General features: G+C 36.5%; 1 protein-coding gene across 1 annotated transcript in view; it reads left to right on the top strand.

Moving 5' to 3' along the window:
* LMBR1 (limb development membrane protein 1) overlaps positions 1–23,113 on the top strand; it is a 61,782-nt gene that overhangs the window by 8,601 nt on the left and 30,068 nt on the right. Inside the window, exon 4 of the mRNA XM_026842258.1 lies at positions 2,297–2,397. Coding sequence (XP_026698059.1) covers positions 2,347–2,397 — 51 coding nt within the window. The 5' untranslated portion in view covers positions 2,297–2,346. The remainder of the gene's footprint in view (positions 1–2,296; positions 2,398–23,113) is intronic.

Raw genomic sequence — 23,113 nt, forward strand, 5'->3', positions numbered from 1 at the left:
CCACAAACCTTTTTTTTTTTTTTTTTTTTTTTACGGAGTGTAGGTGGAGATAGCTGCTAACTATTTTGCATTTGGAACTAAATACAGGAATTTCTTTCAATAATGAATTCCCCAGACATCCAGTGAATGTCTTTTTCATTCCCTGTTCTTTCCAAAATGGACAAATTTAAAGAAGAAAATGAACAAGCCTGTATGTAAGAAAGAAATAAAGCTGTTAGTTCAAATTTTCTTATCATGGGGATGTTCTTTTTTGGATTTCAGGTGATATAATATAGTTCTTCAGAATTGTGGAAATGTGTGTGTTTTGGGGAGGGTGCAGGACTATAAGCCTGTTTTTCTCAACTGGAGAATAAAGGCTGTCTTTTCAGGATGCAGAACATATGACACTAGTTAAACCTGTTAGCTACTAAATTGCAGGTAAGCTGCTGCTTTTATAAAGAAGAAACACCGCATCGTGCACAATTTTGATAGGATGATTAATGATAGGTTCATGTTTAGGCACCAGAAACTGGCTGTTCAGAAAGTGTTCAGCTTAGAAAAATCTTAATAGAGCAGATGCCCTTAATGGAGATCAGTTATCACTTCAGGTTGTTTTCTAAACTTTTTCCCTTCCTGCAGATGTCACATGTGTCTTACAGATGTCCTAGTTTTAGTCAGTTGTTAATTTTTTTTTCACCTAGATCACAGAATGGTTGAGGTTGGAAGGGACCTCTGGAAATAGTCTAGTCTGACTCCCCTGTTCAAAGCAGGGTTAGTTAGAGAAGGCTGCTCAAGGTAATGCCATCTGGGTTATAGTATGCTGAAGGATGGAGACTACAAAGCCTCTATGGGCAATCTGTTGCAATGTTGTAAGTTTTCTGTTTGTTGGTTTGTTTTGGTTGTGGTTTTTTTGTTTTTGTTTTTTTTTTTGTTTGTTTGTTTGTTTGTTTTTTGTTTTGCTTTGTTTTTTTCAGTTCATGCTCATTGCCCTGTCTTCATTCACTAGATACCACTGCGAGGAGTCTTGACTTTTTTTCTCTCCCCACCCCCCGCCCCCTTGTCAGATATTCATATACATTGATAAAACCTCCAGAAGTCCTCTCTCCTCAAATCTAAACAATTTTAGCTTTCATAGCCTTTCCTTTTGATAGATGCTCCAATTATTAAATAATCTTTGTGGTCCTTTGCTGGACTCACTCTACTATGGGCATGTCTGTCTTGTATGGAGAGGTTCACAACTGGATGCAGTGCTCCACGTGTGCCACCAGTGCAGAGCAGAGGGGAAAGATCACCTCCCTCGACCTGCTGGCAGCACTTCTCCTAATGCAGCCCAGGATGCTGTTGGCCACCTTTGTTGCAAGGGCACGTTGCTGATCTCTGTTCAACTTAATGTCCAGCAGAACCTCTAAGGCCTTTTCTACAAAGCTGCTTGTGGGATGTTTGGACCCCAGTGTGCTCTCTGCCCATTTGTCCAGCCTGCTGGGGTTCATCTGAGTAGCAGACCACAGCTCCACTCCATCTTGTATCTTCAGCAAACTTGCTGAGGATGCACTCTGCCATCACCCAGGTCATTAATGAAGATGTCATGCCCCAGGGGGTCGTTACTAGTTTACCGCTGGTGTCTGATTTCTAGCCTGGCTTTGTACTGCTGGTCACAACCCTTTGAGTCCAGAAGTACAGCCATTTTTCAGTCTACCTCAGAGTCTCCTTACCTAGCTTATACTTCATTAATTAAACTGTGAGGAGATTTATGGGGGATGATGTTGAAAGCATCACTAAATATCCACTGCTCTCCCCTTGCCCAGTGAGCCAGTCACCTCATCATGGAAGGCTGCTGGTATTGTTAACCATGATACCTCTTCTTCTGGTTTGGAGGTGATAATGGCACTGTGTATTGCTCATGTTAAAATCCATGATTAGTCTAAATTTCTCTTGAGGAAAAATCATGGGAGGAAGTGAGTACACAGAACTGAATTTTGTGAGAATCACTGATAGTAGTAAAATACTTTTGTCCTCAAAACTTTTAAAATGGTTGTCTAAAGATCTTGGGATATTGTGGAAGTAGTTCACCTAAGTTTGGAGTCTGTCTCCCAAGATTTCAGACATTTGCTATTGTTTAAGTTGGCATCTAATTTTTGTTCAAAGGTTGGGTATTTTTCAGCAATGACCTGTAAAGAACTGTGTATCCATAAAAATCTGGCTTCTGTTAGCACTTGTATATATACACTATATTGTTATATGTAATGGAGGAAAATGTAATATTTTAAACTCTTTAGCTGAGGAACTTATAATGTATACTTTATCTTGTTTGTTGCAGGTTTATGGAATCTAGCTTCTCTTTTTTCGAATTTATGTTTGTTTGTATTGATGCCCTTTGCATTTTTTTTCCTGGAATCAGAAGGATTTGCTGGCTTAAAGGTAGGAAAATATTGTTAAATACAGAGTAATTACAATATGTATTCCATTTTCAGCTCTTGTTTCTGATGAAATTGAAATTACAATTTTGGGAGGATTTGACAGTGGGATGTGTATGTTTCTGTGAATGCGTATATACAAATGTGTGCTCCTTCACAAGCAGGTGAAGCGAGTATACAGCATGTGGTTGTGAGAAAGCTTAAGGGAGTGGGGGGGAAGTCCTTGAAAAGGCATGCATACTGAGATCAAGAAAATACCTCTTTATCAAAATGTTTTATTCCGTTTGGGTTTTTAAAAAATTATTTTGTTAGGATGCTAAAAGGAAAGAAGGTTCAATAAATACACTAGAAATAAAGTAACAAGGAATAGAAGTACTAGCTTCTTACTAATAAGGAGGGTGATTAAATAAGATGACCCAGAGAAGACAAGCTCGATTTGTGAATTTTAGAGATTACAAACATCCCCAAAAGGTTCAAATGTGGTCGATATTAACATATTTTAAGAAAACTGTCGTGTATAGGTAGGGAACAACTAAAAATACTTTACTTAGTTGAATATATTCAAGTTGAAAGGGCTGAGTATTCCAGTGAAACATGGAATTTGGCCAAGCAATTTCTGAACAATAAGATAACAATTGTATTAATATCTGAACTGAATAAATATGAGAAATTACTATAACGGGAGGCATAGCAAAATGAATCTCAAATTGTAAATATCAAATAAATTAAACTGGAATGACTGTCTGGGGACCAATTGTAGCATGTTTTCATTAATCTTTATCATCTAAATGAGTACACTTTTGTTTTTAACGATACTATGCTTGAGGGAATTCTGCGCCCTTTGAATAGTAATTACTAGAAAGCAAAGGATCTTGGAAAGTGGTCTGAAATCAGGAAAATTAAGTGCATCAAAAATACAAAAGACTACATCATTGGTAGATCACACATAAATCAATGAGGGGATAGTTTTTGTAGGAAGGAGGACATAATTCCTGATTGCATTGACAGGAATTGGCATGGAGGCAATGAAGTTGCCTTTTATTTTTTTGTGGAATTGAGGAAAACTCAACTGTAGTACTGCATTCAATTTGACATTTTAGTGTTCTTATAGATGGTTGAGAGAAAACAGAGGATAATAAAGAAAATACTTAAAGTGCAGCATAAAGGAAAATTTTAATTAAGAGAATAATGTAAAGAAACAGATATTTTATTCTATAGCTGAAGCTACTGGCAGGATATGTTGACTGGGCAATACAGCTGTGTTAGAAAGGACCTGCAGGACCCAACCAAGATGGTGTGTAAATACTTGTTTGGTGTATCCTGAACTGCTTGATGCCACTGCAGTTGCTGTGTATTGACCAAACTGCAGATATATCTAAGTAACTTCAGTTACAAGTTTGGATAGCCAAGCTAATGAGTTCAACTTCAAAGGAGTTTGGTGATGGGCTACTGTGTTTAACTGCACTTAACCAACTTGGCTGGAAAACATGCTCTTCTCCTTCCTTCACTTCGGGTATCTATAGGGCTAAGAAAACTTCTAGAAACTCATTTTGTCCTTTCAGTTTTCAAGTGGAGGACACTCTGTTTTACTTCTGACACTAAGTATCTAGCCACAGCTAATGTATATCTTTTTTTCTAAAACAGAAGTAACTTAACTTATTTTAGTGGGGCTTGTGTCTCCTTCAGTCCAACCAAACCCAAGGATTCTCTGCATTAGGGTATCTTGAATGGTACTGCTGGTGTGTCCCCTTGACTTGTAGATTTCTGTTGGCTACAACAGATGCATTATGTATACTTGTAAGCTTGCACTTCACATAAAACTTTAATAGTTAGAGTGAAACTTTTAAACTTACCACTGACTGTCAGTAAATCCCATTCAAGATAAATAGGATCACGGTTACATGTTTACACTTGGAAACATTCATAACTCCAGATGAGATAGAACCATAAAATGTCAGCAGATGTCAGGAAAAAAATGATTGTTGGTGCTTTAGAGTAGTTCTGCTTCTTCATGCAGGTAGATGAGATCAGATTTTAATATCAAAACCCACCTGTTGTGAGGGGGAGGGAAAAAAACAATTTGGGGATTTTTTTGTTGTTGTTGTTTATTACTTTGACTTACCCTGGGTGGTTTTGGTGCATCCCAGAAGGCAAGTGTGATTCCTAGTACAGGTACTCCAGTCCTTTGTCCAATGTCTGTTCTACCTGGCTGCTCTGTTTAAAAGTATCCAGAATGAATGCAGACATACTGAATTGTTTTACCAGCTTTGAGTGAGCCCTAAAGCTATTGGTGAAGATGTAGTAATTGTAGTCCATTTTAATATGAACATACCTTGTTTTTAATCACTTTTCTTAGAAAGTAAGTGGCAAATGTCACTTCTGGACTAAGTTGATAGTTAAAATTGAGTGTGCTATTCTGTTCAAATTCTGATGCAGATAAATGATTCTGCTTGCAATAAGTATTTTGTATATATTTGAAAGAATTACATCACATAATAGGGTGATTAGAATCAGGGAAAACTTATGGTTAATTGAATTAGATGTAAGCTTTTCAGTTCTAGAATTTGTAAAGGCTAGTTTCCATCTCTTTATTTTCCTTAGATTTTGGCACATTGCTTATCTCTGCTCAGAGAATATTTTGATACTATGATTGCTTTGTAGAATTCTGGTATTTTAATAAAAATCAAAATAATTTGTTATACTTCTCCAAATTAAAATAAAAAAAGTCATATTTTGTCATTCATCACATCAGACTAATGGGCCAGAGAGATGAAACATCGTTCAAATGCTGTTACTGTTAACTGGCAAAATCAGGTTTTAGTGATCTCAGTTTAAAAGAACATTTCATACATTTGGCAAACCTTGCAGCATTTAAGAGACGAGCTATCTACTGTAAATGTGAAGACATCCAATAAGGAGGTTTGGCACAGGATATGCAATGTTGAATCATTCAGTTGGGCATAGGATACAAGGAGTAGGGAAAGCAGTTGGTTCTAGATACCCAGCTTATCTCAAAATTAGGATAAAAAAACTTCCACTGGAAGCTTTTATGCAGGTCATCTTGAATTTGTCATAGAATTACTTTGATTATAATGAATAAATAGGTCACTTAAGATTTAGGTGTGCACAGTCAAGATGTCTATTTGAAGGTGTTATTATAAGAATTGCTTGTTGGATGTTAATAGAAGGTCTGAGAATATATGATTAAAAAGTTCAGTTCTGGAATTGAATGGATTTTTTCATTTTTTAAATGGATTTCTTTGTTCAGCCTTAATTGGGACAGTAATGTTGGTCATTATCACATAAGGGCCTAACTCCCAAAGTTTTTAGCCATTTGTTTGACTGTTTATCATAGATTATGCTATAAAAGTTGATTTTATGTATTCACTATAATGGGAACTTTTTGCAAGCTATGATAGATCTGTATAACTTTTATTTCTATATTCTTGTAAGGAATCATTGTCCCCTTAACTGTTTTAAGTTTCATGAATCAGAATGGGTTTGATTAACCATCTTCCAATTTACTATGGCTTTTTTTTCTTGGTTGCTAGTATACTTTCTAAATGGCACATGGCCCCTCTTATAGACTCTTTTTGATTCCCCAGGGCAACAGTTTAAAACAACTAAGGACTTGCATATTGCGCAGAGGAGAGAAATACGGAAATTAGGCACTCACCATGGACGGATGCAGTGTTGTACTGAAAATCAAACTGATTCTCTGCTTAGTTTTTAATTAAAATCACTTTGTTAATTGAAAAGGGGCATTTTGGGCCCAAGGGGTTTGTTTGACCATGCCCTTTTAAAGAGTTTAAATTCTTCTCCTTGCTATAGTTTATTTCCATTTAATGGCAGTTGCAGACTTCTGTTATCAGGAAAAATAATTGTAAAGGCAGTATTGGAGGTGTATAATATATGTATGTGTATATTATATCATTGCACATATACAGGTACATGCCATGTGTGTATTTATGCACATATACGTATTTTAATGCACAAGTGTGACTTAGGTTTTTCAAGACTGCTGAAGTAGTTGGAGATCATTATGATATATTAGACTTTAGCTGGTGCTCTTAGCTGAACTATTGGAGTACCTGTAGTAACTTTAATCCCCTGCATCAATATTAAGAACTCCTTGATATCTTCCTATATTCTCAGATAAAGTCTGCGCATAAAGTTATACTTCTTGTTTAGATGTTCTTTCAGTTCTTTGTCTCTGGTCTTCTCAAATTCTGTAGTAATGAAACAAAGGTGTCAACCACGTTTCTTAATGTCATAATTAACCTCATTCTTTATCATTCTCTCCAAAAAAAGGAAATCTGTGGTATTTGCAGTTGAGTATCTGTAGTTCCCAGTACTGATGTTTCCATGTGTGATAACAGTCTGCACAGAAAATTACATGTGCGTTGCTCTGTGAAGGACGCCAGCATTTTTGAAGAGATAATTGCTATACCTTTTCTTGACCTTTAAAATGCGCTTTCTCTTGATGTAACTTCAACTGAAATTTGTATTTGTTTGAAGCTGACAAAGATAAAGATGTTCAAGAGTAATTTCCTTGTAAGAAAATACAAATAGTGCAATTTACTGCTGTGAGAAACTGGAATAACTAGGTATTGCATAATCATGAGTGTAGAGTTTTAAAAAGACTTTATGAAGTATTTTACCTTAATACTGATCTTTGAACTTGAAGTCATGGCATAAAGTTTAACATGAGCGACAGCAACATCCTGACCAATTATCCAAATTATCCAGACATCTCAAAATGTTCAGAACACAACACACAGAGTCTGTGGATTAAGAGGTTAACTCCTGGAACATCAAAAGAAGTGCATGATAATAAAAACAAATAGTACAAAAATTTGAGGTAACTTCCTTGCTTAATTAATTAGGTAGACCAGGTGGAAGCGAAGAGGCCAGAGCTGGTGCTCAGAACGTCTATAAAGCTGAGCAACATGACAGCACAATGGAGGAGGAACAAAGATTTTTTTAATATACTTCTATCCTGTGTCACAGTTTGAAATTGTCCTGGTTTATGTCCCTTTTGGCAAACTTACATAAAAGTGACCCTGTACTGTATTTTATGACCAGATGACTTTTTTCCCAGTGGCTAATTTGTATCAGACCCCCATCTTAAAGAGACACAGAAATGAGTAGGAAGTCCAAGCCGGTTTGTCTCAATGAGCTTTCATTGCATGCTTTCATTATTTTTGCTCGTTTTTGCCACTGATCATCCATAAATTGTTGGAAATGAGTGATTAAGGAAGTGCTGCTTAGTGTTAGTGGCACATGCACATTCTTGGTATGTTTTTTGTGGGTGAGAGGAAATCGCGTACTGCAAAAACAAAAAGGAAAACTCCTGCTGGGAACCTTTCAAGGAAATTTAACTTGCATAATGTTTTGATCTTGGTGTTTATTACAGAAAATAAGAGTAATATTTCACCAGCTATTGTTATGTGTCAGCTAGACTCTCCATCTGCTTGCCTTTCCTTGATATCTCTTCCCAAATTCTCATTGTGTTTATTTTAATAAAATCAGCACTAAAAATGTAGCAGTTTATTCATACACTTAAGGCAGGTGAGATGGGCCAGTGTTCAGAACAGTTTATTGCATAGTGCTTGCTACTGTAAAAAGATTTGGCTGTCAAAACTACAAAGTCCTGTCTGTGTAGCAGTTGCAGCATAGCCTGTGCAAGTAAAACATGGCGTGTAGGTTCCTTTCCAAATAGTGAAATACAGCGGTTTCTGCTGTTAAAGGCAGATTTATTCTCTTCCCCTCTTTCATTGGAGCATGGCTTTTAAAAATGTGGTCTGTAGATAAAATTACTTATCTGTGGAGGGAATAAAATGAAATTTTGCAAAAATAGTGTTACTAGCATTTTTTGATATTTTTTTTTTTTTTCTGTAAAGGTATGGTATTGTTAACTTGCTGAGTAGCCACAGTGTGTATATCTTCCATCTCCTTGATATTTGAGTTAATGTGATACACTCTATCAGTAGCAATGACTTTTCCTAGTCATGTTACTATATAATAAGACTTAGCTTACTTTAAGCTTATAATGTGTTGTGTTGCAGTGCATTGTATTTGTCAACTCTAGGTAACTAAACATAAGTGAAAAGTAAACTTGCCTTTCTTTTCCTTTCTTGGTGGGTGTGGAAATTCTAATTTCTGTGGTTTTCCACATAGAAAAGTTGTACTCTATGGTTTTGCTGTGTGTACCAGTAGAACTCTGGTACGACTATAGGTGTAGAGCACTGTAAAATAACGTTTTCAGTATGTGATGAAGCCAATGTGGGAAGTATATTCAAATTTAGTTTTGAAGTATTTACTATTAGAAACTTTTTTGCTAATCTGATGTGGTATTCCATGGGAAGCAATTGTTCCTATAATACAAAATACTGGGGAAAGTGTATTGGAAATACTTTCCAATATGAGATTGTCTCTAATTAAGCTCAATCAGTTTTCTAAATTTGTCTTTGTTTTTCTGGAAAAGTGATTTTGAGAGTGCAAGAGTCTTGAACCTTGTTTGGAAACAGCATTAGACTTTGTGTTTTGTGCTTGCATGTACCTCTGACTGCAGTACCCATGGGCCACAGTGTGTAATGGCTCACCAAATAGTCTTGAGGTACCTTGTTAACAGTGTATGTTTATTTGTCATTTAAGCTCATATTTATTTGTCTATAAAATCATTCAGCATGAACTGAGACTTTAGTGCTCTGATCTCCATGAAATGTTTACTAGTATGTAACTGAATTATTGCACATTATATTACAACCCATTTACTCATTCTATTAGTAATGCCAGATACAAAAGTTGTTTAATCAGTCACATCAAAGGCAGCTGTTTGGTTTTGTATTTTTGACATAAGCTAACATCTAAAATTCAGATATGAAGTCCAGTTCTTTAAACTGGAGTATTTTAAAATGACACCACTTAAAATTTATTATACTTTTTTTGTTCTTGTTTAGAATCCAATCCCAATTATTCTGGGATTCTGATTTGGCAAGTAGCTTGATCAGGGTATTTCCTCCTCCCTTTTAAAATGAAAGCATGCTTAACTGACAGTTATACAAACCAATAACATAGTCTGTAAGATGTAAGGTGGATAGTAAAGGACTATATTTCACAGGAAATCTTGCATATCTTGACTCTTCTTATTCTTCCTGCTTCTACTGAAGTCTCAGATCTGGCATGTACACAGCTAAATGTAGACTGTGTTTATAATTTGTAAAATAGAGAACAGGCACATCTAATATTAAATTTAGAAGAGCTTATAAAATTGCAGGAAATGCAAGATGAGGAGGTTTAGCATACTTGTTAGCATGTCACATTGACAAGTGTCTACACTAAACTCTGAAAACATTCTAAAATTATAGCTTTACACTACCAGGTTCTTTATTTGCAGTTCCGCCTTACAGGTATATTTAAGAAAATTAGTCTTAGAAGAGTTATGTGGGTATATGGCCTGCTTTTGAGGACCTGTGATTGGAATGTGTAACTATACTGTAGATTAGTATGAGATGAAAATACCTTTGTATAAGTATTGCAGGGTTGTCGGGGTTGTGTGGTTTTTTTTTTTTTTTTTTTTTTTTTTCACAATGGCTGTAAGACAAAGTGAAGTTAAAGATAGTAAGAACATGAAAATTACTACAGGTGGGTCAGGAAGAGGTTGGGAATGTTGGTTGTATTAAAATTTTTCTGTTACACAGCCTGGACTTCAGCATGCTTTTGTTTTGTGTGTGTGTGTGTATTTAGACTTTTAGAAACACTGTTCAGGACAGATAAATAACACATGTATTCTTCAACATAGGGCCGTGTCATGTTTCAGTTGAGAGCAAGCTAAAAAGAAATTCAAGAATCGGTGGCTAGGAGAGAGAAACTTTTGACTCTTGAGGAATAGTGGCTTAATGTGAACTTGTTTTTGTAAATACATAAAACATTTTATAAGGTGTTATAAGAGGTCTTGCTTAAGTCAGTTGGGGACATCATATGCAAAATATGCCCTTCTTATTTTACCATAAGGGGATCTATGGTTTGTTGAATATATATACCAGTCCTGTATCTGGGGACAGCTGAGGGGGGTAATAAGTGGATGTTGGTTGTTGCACACATTGGATCAAGATGTGATGAGATGTGATCTGTGCTCCGTTTCATTGAAGTAGTTAAATGTCAGTTGGTTGCTTCCATAAATTAGAATGTACGTCTTTTAGAGGCCTCAGTGTAAGTGACAATAAAATAGCTTAATAGGAGATAAGCTAACGGTATAGGTTATTCAGCATAGTTTTTTTGCACTACCTGCCTCACTGTGCCTTCATTAGCTAAGGAATGATTCAGCCTTTCTGCAACAGTTTATGGGGTTGAGATAATTACTTTTTTTGACCAACTCTTTAATGTCGATAGTAAAGCAAAATGTGTCAGGTTAGTCTGTGTTCTTGCAACATTTTCATGTATTTGAGCTATGGAAATTAATAGAGTAACAAGGTGAAACAAGGATTGTTATTAATATCGGGTAAAAATACTGTGCAAAGAAAATCCCAAACACACTTGGTGTTATTTAAAAATGTGGTTTTGTGACCATTACTTTACTAGCATACTGTGAGAAACTGTATTAGATGACTGATGCGTTATGAGTACATAGTCATCTGTAAAACTAATGTTCTAGGAGCTAGCACTGAAACATAAGTTATTCCACCTCATCTGAGCCAGGAACGAAATGCATTGCTGAACTTTTGTGCCTTCCCCACTCCTACGTTGTTCTTAACTTGTACCTTTCTGCTGTATTTAGCATGCTTATGTTTATTCTTTGCTGAAAGCTTTAACATGTAGCTGGAATGGGATAAGATGTGAATATTTTTCTCTGCTGCTCTCTTAGCAAATAAATTGAGTGGGTTTTTTATGTTACAGTTTTTATTTGGTTTTTATGATCTAACTTACGGAGTTCTGCATGAGTAAAAATAGACATGCTAAATTCTTACACTACTTGTAAAGTGTACAGATGGTACAGCTACCAATACCAAGCGTGAATCTCTTCATTTATCATTGGTGTAAACTGAAGCACTGGGTTCTAAAATACTTTTTTTTTTTTCCCCTAAGATACTGCTCTTTTTTTTTTTTTTTTTTTTTTTAATGCAGAAATGAGTCGTTTTCAAATTCTGTTTGGATGAAGCATTATTAATGCCTTTCTATTTGGTGGCTGATAGCTGTATATCTAAAAAACCTGAGCTATATTACTTTTTTAAAATTGTGAGTTTATAATAAAATTTATATATCTATTTCATTTAAATGAGAAAATTTTGCCATCCTTTGGGAAGGAAGTATTCACACATGCAGGATCTCTGAAATGTCTGAGATTCAGGGGATCTAGAAGTCCCATCTCTCAGTCAATGGAAAAGGGCAGATGTGTCTAAGAATTTGTCACATCTGAGTTAGAGGCTTCAAGAAGGCCATGTGAACACCGTTCCATCTCAGTATTTGGGTTTCTTTTATTGAATGGTGAGAAACATTAGACTGATCTGCTGCTGCTTTTATTTGACCATGGTGATTTGTTTTTATGCATGTTAAGATTTGAATGTTTGAACAAAATGTGAATTTATGTGAATTAGTGACCTTTCAGGACAAGCAAAAATATTGTATCTATTTTAAGTCTCTTTATGCACTCTTACTTCATATAAAAATTAAAAAACATAGAAATGCCATTTTAATTCACAGAGGGGAAAATTGGCATGTAACTTTATAGTGGCAAGTCTTTATTTAAATATCTTGATCATACAAAGGCATGAAAAAATTTCCCTAATAGGCTTCCTTTTATTAACTGTGACTTTACTAGGTAAACACCAATTTGGATTCTCTCTCTAAAAACAATGTTTTTTTTCATTAATAATGATAACCAGCAATGTGATACTTAGGCCTTTAATCTATATTACTTAGTATACTAGAAATACTCCACATTAAGGATTGCTCAATACTAAGAATTACTCTGGATTGACAGTCCAAGGAAGGAGATAATGCATATGTAGTGAGGATTTTTAAGGCAGCCAACAACTTTATTTACAAAGGAGGAGAGGAAGGAGCTCCAATGAGTTTGTTTCCCATCCCTGGACATTTTTAATTTTTATTTTTTTTTTAATTTCAAAATTTTATTTTGGTGTAACTTTTTGAAGGATTTCTGAGCTTATTAAAAGGAACTTTCAGCTGTCTGGTTTGGCCAATTCAAAGAAGTGTGCTTTTTTCTTGATCTTACTCACCCTTGGAGAGGGTTAGTAATAAGACCTTGACACCAAAAAACTTTTATTTTAGAACTTTAATAGTGACCCGTGTGTTTCTACATGTCATTTGCTTTTGGGAACTGTCTTTGTGGTTTCTTTCTGTCAGAAACACAATCACAAATTCCAAGTTTTTCTTTATATTTTTGCATTGCTTATCTTAATCCTCTGCCAAGCTACAAAGAAGTTGGAAAATATCTATTTATCTTCCTATCACTCCAGTCTAGCAGGAAAGATTCTTTCTGATCCAAAAGTGAATGATTAGAGGGAGACTCATGGTGTCAGAAATCCCACAGCTCCTGTGTTGTTGTTGCAGGTGGCTTTGGAAAGTCTGGGAAACTTGGTAGGTGGAGGGAGTGGAGCATCTAAGGCTAATTAGTGAGGGCTGGGCTAGCAAATGGAACAACAGAGGAAACTTGTGGGGGAAGGGGGTAGCACTGGGACAGTCATCATTTTACTATGTGTATCCTTTCCTTTCTTAGTTTTCCCCAGAAGGTTTGGGTTGTATGCTTTTACTGTAGTGTCAAAAGATCTGCATCTGTCCTTTTTAATAAGGGCTTAGACATAATCCTGTGGTTTTTGCAATAGTTTCTTTCTGCAGAGGAGGGAAGGGCAGGCTGCAGCAGGGTAGTCATGTACTCTGACAGCTGTGGGCTGCAATTATTTTATTTCGCTAGTAGGTGTTTGCATTTTCTCTGATACTTTGGCTTTTCCTGATTTTTAAGACATTGGTATGTCTTTTGTTACGAAACTTGGACGGAATGTTTTTCTAATACACTGTTTCTATATTAAATATGCAAGAGTAATATGTAGATATGGGAAAGCCAGGTGTATGCTTTTTAAGTAATTTGGATCCGTGTATCTGAAAAAATTGCTAGGCAATAAATGAATTTCATGTTGTCGTTCTTGCTGGAGTCTGTCTTGTATTGGATAATGAAATAGATCCTAGCAAAAAAAGTGAAAGAATTTTTTTTTTTTGATCCCAGTCACGAGGATGCAAGTCTACAAAGAGTCCATATTGGGTTTTAGGCTTATTTCAATGAGTTCTTTGCATGCAGTTATGTCTATAGGAAAGTTTGATGGATATGGACCTCAAGGTATACTATAACACGGTGGTTTGGATACTATTCTGGGACACTGGAGAAGAGGCCCTAAGTTTTCTTTGGCAGAGGAGTCACTCCAGTGGGTGTACTGCATCCTGGATAGATGTCCTCTTCATCAGTCTACTAAATAAAGACATCTTTTTTGGGTTTTTTTGGCCTCCAGTTGAGTGATTTTTGGTCATTCATTTCCAGCTTGGCAGGCATAGTTCTAATGCTTATTGGTACATGTCTTTAGCCAATACCCAAAGAATTAATGTTTTTTTTTCCATCAAGTTTCTTTAGCTTTCATTTTGTTTTTCTCCAGTTTTTAGTTTCTCTTTGAAATGTCTATATTTTGTTAACTTATACTGTGTAGCTATTAAATTCTACACAGTTAAATGATTTCAACTCTTTCCTGTTGCTCTGTTGACAGAAAGGTAACCACCATTAAATTATTTGGGAAAAGATACTAGCAAAAAGTCAGCTGAAAGTTGTTGGGATTGTTTTATGACTGTGAATTTTTAAGACTTGTATTGTGTGGAAAATAAACTTTAAAATATGCTTATTGTGTTGTGACGAAAAATGTTCATTTTAAGATTAAAATCCCCACAGGCGAGAGATTCTGTGGGGGAAGACGTGGTGTGAGAGAAGACAGTCAACACTGGTTATGGTCTGAAGTGTTTGGTTCTTGCATGGGCAAGGAAACTTTTTTCCAGTTGCTTGAATCTGATGTCTGAATGTATTATTTCTTCATTAAATTGTTTTAGCTCACTCTGAGGGTTCTGAGTCATAGGCTTCTACATTATTAAAGTTAAGTGAGTTTTAGTAGAACTACAGCTTCAGTACAGTGGTACTCTCATAAGGTAATGATTCCTTGACTAAATATCAGTATGCTGAACGTAGTATGTGTTTCCATGTTACCAGATGGAAAATAGGGTCTCCCTATTAAAAAAAAAAATCCTGCACTGCCTTGAATAGGTCAGAACAAAGATTGCTGTATGGTTTCCAACCATAGGAATGGTTAGAATGCTTGAAACTGATGTCTTCACTAACGCTTACAAATTGAGAAAGAAGGGGATGTTGCATGCTAAAAATGTAACGTTAATATATAACAATCTCCAACTTCATACATGCTGTAATTCTTGTTCTTTTTTAGTGCCTCCATTTATTTTCTGCAGATGTTAGCATGTGTGTTTGTTGCAGTCAGCCTCTTGCTGAACAAATCTTAAAGTTACTGAGACTCCTTTTTGTCACATGAAAACAATGGGCTTCATGTGTACTTTAAATGTGCCATGATTGCAGAAATGTTTCCCAGGCTTTCCCCATGGGTCAGGGCATGGTGTAAAAAGTGATGTTTACCTACCTTGAAAGAGGTCAAGATGTCCAAGCAGAGCTATGTTCAAATATTCAGCACCATAGAAACTTTGTTAGGACTCTCTGGTTTTGTGTGTAATCTTGTAATTTTTTTCTTTAGTATGTTTTTGATTTTTTTTTTTGCACAATTTGCAACCAAATTAAAATGTAGCATTAACTAGAATTAATAAAAGCCATGCCACGCTGTACATTGGTGAAGTAGTTCCAAAATTGTCCATCTTAGAGGCTGATAATGTGTTCATCAAAAACACTATAGCCAGGTAATGTTCCAGCAAAGAAATGCTTTTTCTTGAGGTAGGGGTGGGGCTGTAGATCTTTGATTTTTAGCGGGAGTTTTGCCTCTTATGGAAAGAGAAAACATGTTGCAAGCTTTTCTACTCTTTCATCAGTGTTAAAACACAAGAACTCTTGGTAAATATAATCTATACATATATGTTAAAACCCTTATAGCATTAGAAAGCATTAAAAATTATGCTTAAATTGCTGGAGAAGACTATTTGTGTTCTTAATCACAACTGGCAGAGCAAAAATTGACAAGAAACAGCTTGATTGCCTTCACTTATCTAATAATAATTCTTTTTCAAGAAGTAACAACTTGTGAGTATCTGGCACAGGGTTGTGTCACTGCTTGGATGATAACCATATCTTCCACAGTGTGCTTCCTGGATATATGGTGCATGTTTTACCTTAGCTTCACAAGAATGGCAGTTGTCAGATAATTCCTGTTAAGCCTTTCCAGATTTTGCATGTGACTGTTAATGGAGAGAGGAGCAGTCAGCATATTTCTTGCCTATGCACTGTTCTAGTGAGTCACTGTAGTCAGGAAGGATCCCTGTGTGAAGTGCTAGTTACCCCAGGCACCCAAAATCTTGTGGACAACCAATGTGCAGAGCAGGGTCTTACTTGTTACCTATGCTAGCTTAATGGCAAAGCATTTTGTATTGTTACATTTATATAATTCAAAATAGTTGTAGAATTTTAAATGTGGGAAAAAAACCTAGCACTTCTTACCGTCTCCTTTATCAAGAAGTCTCCTTTTTCCATATTGGAAAGCTGTAAGAAATTATCACCAAACATGTTCTCTTATAAAGTAAAAACCAGCCTCTAGGTGTTATGTGTGAACAGACATAGTGAGAAAAGTCTTAATGTGTTTCAAATGTCATAAGAGTAATCCTGCTTAACACAAATGTACTAGTGAGGGAAAATGGTTTCCTTAGTAAATATACTTTTCTTATATGACATCAGTCATCCCTTCAGGACTATTGTTGCCATTTGTACTTCATTGGGTTTTCAGCTGAAGAATTACCTATTTTTTGACCATGTGCTAGTTTTCTAATATGTTTTGGATATTTATCATCCAGGATGATTTATCTGTGTTAATCACAATAGGAAAGAAATATGGTAAAATTTTGATGATGTCTTCCAAAGTAGCAACTAAAAGTTTGTTAGAACACTTCTAGAATAATTAAAACCTTTCTTGCTAAAATTAGACTTTTCTGAAAACATGAACCCTTAGACCTGCTGTTCCAGGCAGTGTTAAGTAGCCCGGGATTAAACAATATTAAAAACTTCTGAATGTTTCAGCAGTTGAATTTTAAAGAAGTCGAAGTCTGAGAGTCAGGTATCTCTTAAGTCTGTGGAAACCACAAGATCCTTAGAATATGTTTGTAGGACAGCTTTATTGGTAGGCATGCCTTGAGAGCTTCAAATACACTTGTTCATCCCTGCCCACCCTGGCCCCCTCTATTAGTGTACAGAGAAAATTATGGATATTACTAGGTTTCTGTCAAGTTCCAGGCTGCTGGGATTGATGTGTTAAATATCTTTCCTTTAAAAACATTGTTCACTTGGTTAAGCACTCACATTAAAAAACTAGATGGTTTTTAAGCTGTGAGTTAATAATGTAGGTGAGCTGTTGAGTCTAAACTGCAAAATTTTGAAGGTTTTTTTTTTAAGTGGGTGAGGGTATAATCTGCCAGTCTTTGCCCCTGATTTTCTTGATAAACAGTTTAATTGTAATTTATATTATAGTAATTAGCTTACAAAAATTTTTGTTGACTGTGGCTTTTTTTCATCCTCTAGAAGAGACTCCTTCTATGTAAGTGTCAAGTTATCCTCTCTGATCCCAAGCTTCTGCTTCCCTGACAGTAGGGAACCACGCATGTAATTCACTTTCAGAAGTCCTTTTTGCTGTATGGATAATCTGAAACTCACTTGAGGAAACTGCAAGCTGTTAGATGTGGTTTTGGTTTTCTGTTTAGCAATTACCAAAGATAGTCTTATGTGCTTTTAATAGTGGAAGCAATGAAAGCTGATGTTTTGTTTTAGATACCTTCATGGAAAAAGACTTTAAAATTATGCTACTAAACCTAAAATCCATCAGAAGGGCCACGTTCCCTTAAATTGTGTTTTTGCTTCCTGAAGGATGGCCCTAACTGTCCATCCCAGAAACAACAATCCTCTCATTTTCAGACCTACGGAGAAATTTATGTATGAGTTGAAGATCAAAGATCAGGTTCTTCTTTTCAATGCTTCTACCTTTCTTTTAGCTCACATTATTGCTGTCCAGTTCCCTTTTGCTTTTCTTTTTCACTTCCAGCTCATTTCTTTCTCATTCTTTTTACTTTTATAGCCTTCCCTCTTCTCTGCATATCTGTGGGGAGTAGGAGCAACAGAAACACCTACAGAAGTGAGGATGCTTTAAGCCCCTTCTCTATAATCAAAAAATCTATTCATGTCATGCTTGTATTTTTGAGATCTTCAGGGAGTGTCTGAGGAGGTAGCCATGGTCTGCATTACTTCATACATTTTCTTTGAGGACTATGTGTCCTGGTTACAGATTTAAGATTTTCTAATCTTCCTGACTGGCAAATAATCTTTCTAATACTAGGCTTTATTCTAAACAAGTTTGGGTTTGGTTTTGTTTTTTTGTTTTTTTAAAGTGGGTTTTTTTTAGGTCCTCCTACTTATCTTAGTTCTTTCCCACTCCTCTCCCCTCATGCACACAAATGTAAGCTGAAGCAATATTCTTAGTGTATAGCAGTGAAAGTGTGAAAACCCACCACCTTAACATGTATTTCCATTCCTCATTTAATTTTATAACTTCAAGCTCAGTTACATTTTGTGTTGTTTGTGATTTTTCTTTCTGATATCTGGCGTTTGTAGCACTAAAAAAGATTTTAAAACTTTGGTATGTGTGATGTTTTTGTTTTTTATTACCTCTCCAACTTAACCAGCATCCCAGCAGTAACTGGCCAAGAGAAAGTAAGGGCTTTGATCTTAAAATTGCTATGCTAATAGAAGTACTGTAGGGGTCAGCTTGACTTACTGGAAACAAAGCAAGTGTATTGCTTGAGCTCACTCTCCTCATTTAGAACTGTCTTACCAATGTATTTAAAACCAATATAATTTAGCCTGAGATGGAGGGGAACATTTTTAGTTGTTTCTAAAGGCTATGTTTGTGTTCATCTCATAAGTCTACAGCATGGGAGCATTATTTAAGGCTGTGCAGTTAATGCTGTACTGAAATCCGAGTTCAGTATTTTAACTAATAGTGGTATCAAGGTTGTTTTTCTTATGCCCCCCCTTTAAGCTGTATAGACATTTATAATATGTTTCAATCTACATCTAATGTTTGTATTCTTTAAATACTAGAACATAAGATAGATGCAAGCCAGTCTTTCTTCCTCATTGTGTTAATATATCCTGGAGGTATCCTTCTGATGCTTTACTGTGCAATTCATGCTTAGTTTGAAGATTAATCCCTCCTCCCTTAAAAGAAGTTAAACTGCAAGTAGAATTGCATTGAAATAATACAGAAGACAGTGAGTTATTTGTGGTATATACATTCTGTTTGTAATGAAGGACACATTAAAAGTGAAGTAGTATTTTTGTTATCAGATGCAGATTTGAAAGTTGAGATCTAGAACAACTTTCTAAAAAACCTGATGCAAGCTGGTTGGTTGTATTGTGCTTACTTTACTTGTTTTTACCTGTCAGAGCCATTAGGAAAAGATGAAGATTTGGGCAACTTAATCTTCCTTCTCAATTACAATATGGAAAGCTAAAAATATATTTTGGCATTTCTCATACAGTCAGTTTAGTTTCAGCAGGAATGTTAAGCAGTAATCATAGGAACTCATGAGGCAATTTCTCCTGGTTAACCAAACTAGAAAACTCAGATGTAAAAGGTGACTCTTCCCCACTTTCTTTCCTTACCTGCCCCTGTATGCGTACATACATATGCATGTGCACACACACTTAACTTGCTGTGTAGGCCACCTCCTTCAGTTGTGTGGTAAAGGTTTCCTTTGTTTCCAGTTGCACATTGAAGATGAGGCATCAAAGAACTCTTCCAGTTGATTCAAATACCATTACTTTTTTGATGCTAAGATTTTGATGCTGTATGACTGTTTTTTCTTGCTTAGAATGCTAATTTGAAGTAGTCCTACATACCTATGCTACATGTTTTTTCATGTTATACACATTTGTTAATTCTATACTCAAGGCAGGTTCAGTGGTATAGACTGAGCAACAAATGTACTCTTACAAGCTGATTTGAAATCTCCGGTTTTAGATGGAATTGTTTCTGATTTGAAGATAGTGGACTTCCAATGCTCCTTTTCACACAAAACAATGCGAGGACTAAATGGATTTTAAAAGTACAAGAAGTATTACGTGAAATAGAAGTGGCAGTATCTTCTGTGCTGTGAAGACATGCCATGACATTTGGCTTATCTAAGAAACAATAGAATGGTTTGGGCTGGAAGGGACCTTAAAGGTCACCTACTTCCAACCCCCCTGCCCTGGGCAGGAACACCTTCCACTAGCCCAGGTTGCTCAAAGCCCCGTCCAACCTGGCCTTGAACACTGCCAGGGAGGGGGCAGCCACAGCTTCTCTGGGCAACCTGTGCCAGTGTCTCACCACCCTCACAGTAAAGAATTTCTTCCTTATAGCTAATCTAAATCTACCCTCTTTGAGTTTAAAACTGTTACCCCTTGGCCTATCCCTATACTCCCTGATAAAGAGTCCCTCCCCATCTTTTCTGTAGCCCCCTTTAAGTACTGGAAGGCCACTAAAAGGCCTCTCCGGAGTCTTCTCTTCTCCAGCTGAACAACTTCAACTCTCTCAGACTGTTGTCACACGGGAAGTGCTCCAGCCCCCTCTGGTCATCTTTGTGGCCTCCTCTGGATTAGCTTGAGCAGGTCCATGTCTGTCTTATGTTGGGGGCCCCAGAGCTAGACACAGTTCTCAAGGTGGGGTCTTAGGAGATTGGAGCAGAGGGGGAGAATCACCTCCCTTGACCTGCTGGCCACACTTCTCTTGATGCAGCCCAGGATACAGTTGGCTTTCTGGGCTGTGAGAGCACATGGCTGGCTCAGTCAGTTTTCCATCCACTAGTACCCCCCAGTCCTTATCTGCAGGGCTGCTCTCCATCCACTCATGCCTACCCTATATTTGTGCTGAGTAATATAATGGGGGCTGTGGGAGAGAAGTGAAATGACTCAAAGAAGAAATGTTAACCAGACCCAAAATGTCAGTGAAGAGGTTTGTGCTCAGGAAAAAAAAACCAAACCATTGAATTTCAAGGCTTATTTGCATAGTTTTGCTTTCATTTAAATAAAATGAAATGTTGCTTGTATTTACCTGTTTTTTTTCCTCTGTTCTCAAAGTCAGGGATATTGATTTTTGCTCAGCTCTTAAATTGGTGATGTTACTAATGATAATGCTCAAGCTTTAAATTTTTCACCTGAACAAACAAAATCTCTTTCAGCAAAAATAAGTAGTAAAGTTGTCTAAGGCTCACGTCTTTTTTTTTTTTTTTTTTTAAAATTGTGAGGGTGCCTGAGCACTGGCACGGGTTGCCCAGGCAGGTTGTGGAATCTTGATCCTTGCAGATAGTTAAAAGCCACCTGGACATAGTTGTGGGCAACCAGCTCCAGGTGGCCCTGCTTGAGCAGGGGGGGTTGGATCAGATAGCCTCCAGAGGTCACTGCCAACCTCAGCCATTCTGTGATTCTCCGGAAGTTTTCTGTGTGTGCATACAGGGAAATTCTGTACCTTTCATGCCTTGCAAATAGCAGCTGTTTGACAGGTACACCCATGTATGTATGTTGGACCTAATGTGCCTGGAACATGAGTGTTTTAACAGGGCACAGTCTTTCAGGTGGCTAATTGAGATGAAATATATACCTACACGCTTTAAGCATCTTAATTATTTTTTTTTCTTCTATTTTATCCTGGACTGTTACCACTTACTCATTAGTGTGTATGACGGAATGTTTCTATCTAGTCACCTCACTGAGGTTCTTAAAAATACTACTATTTTACTATTTTTAAGTGATCACTGGTGTGTGAATCCTATTGTGTGTGCTATGTAATATAAAAATTGTTCTGCCCTTGGAGTGAACTGTTAGTCCTGCTTTTCACTAAATGCATGAGATTACAGTATTCTTGATGTATCACATGGGTGTAGAGATAGGTGTAACTAGTGAGAACAGGAGGAGGTTGATCTAAGTTTCTCAGAGTCAAAGATTATTCAAACTAGCATAGAAACCAAAAAATTGGGAAGGCTTATTAGGCAGCTGTCGAGTTTGTGCCAGTGGTACTTCTGGCCAAAAGCAGTGTTGCCTCCAAGGACTTGCTGTGGTCATCTCTTTTTTGAGAGAATGTGTTATTTGTATTGTCCTAATCTTTACTTGTCTTCAGACAACACTTGCAGTAGATATGAAAAAATAGTTGACTGTCTCCATCATAGCGTATTTCTTGTTTATCTGTTTTGACAATTGTGCTACTCCATCCAAGGGAGGAGGATTTGGTGTTCAGGTCACCGTGCAAGATGAAACATTTTTCAGGTTTGTCCAGAAGAAATGCTGTGAAGCTTAAAGTCAGAGAGGCTGAGATTTGTGTATGTGATGCATAGTAGGGAAATAAGGAATCCACTTTCTCTGGCTAAGGCTTTCAGAAACCTAGAAGATAGCTTTATATTTTCCTCTAGGAGAGGAAAGGAATCTGAAGGTTTTTGGAAAGTTTGAAATAGATCTCTGCATGCATCCTGGAATGTTTTAGGTTTTCTTCTAATCCTGTGACTTTCTTCTGTTGTAAAGTGAAGGCACTATATCAGTGTTAAGTACTTAGTGTGTAACCTGTTTGTTTCCTGGTAACTTACTACTCAAGTTCAAAACTTTAAGTATATGTCTAGTTAATCTTCAAATCTTCAATTTGGTTTAGATGCTCACCTTCAAAATAACTCATGGAAGACTGAAAGCTAGTTTCTGAGCACTACAAAAATAACATTTTAATAACTTTTAACAACCTCAAAGACACTTTTATTCTACACAAAATGCATTCTAGAAGTAAATCTGTATCCTATCCGTGCTACCTTTAATTTGAAATTTGGTCTTCGAGATCTTTGATGGAGTTGGACTTAGTCTGATCATTTAAGCCTTAAAGGGAATTTTGCAAAGGTCTCCTTAGTCTGTTTTTCCTTTGTGATACCTTAGCTGTTCTGCAGAGGACTGATGGTGGAGAGGAATTGATGTGCTAGAAGAGATCAGTGCTCATGGCTAGGATGCCCAAGGTCCTCATTCATGGTTGGATGCAGTGGTTATGTAGGGAGCCTAATTTTCAGGGTAATGAAAACATTGTCATGTTAAGGTTACCCTCTTGTGTTAAGCAGTGAGGGAAGAGGTGACAATAGTAGGGAAACAATAAAGTAAAACTTTCTGCTTTTAACTATAAAGTAGATTTTTCAGTAGAATATGCCAAGTTGGGGTGAACCTGTGTGAGAAACAAGAGACTGGGTTTGCTTGTGGAGATACATACTGGCAAATGAAGAAAAATAAAATTGTTATGTGAAATCTGATGGTCCCATAATGGCAAGGATGTCTGAAAAAAGTATCCCAATAGCTCTGTTGCTTGAAATTAATAAAATTAGTGTTAAAAACACCAGTTAAAAAAAAAATAAAATTGTGTATTAGTTGGTATATTTACATTTGCAAATCTAAC

The sequence above is a fragment of the Athene cunicularia genome (genome assembly GCF_003259725.1).
Source record: "Athene cunicularia isolate RWA chromosome 2 unlocalized genomic scaffold, athCun1 chr2_part1, whole genome shotgun sequence".
Taxonomy (NCBI): domain Eukaryota; kingdom Metazoa; phylum Chordata; class Aves; order Strigiformes; family Strigidae; genus Athene; species Athene cunicularia.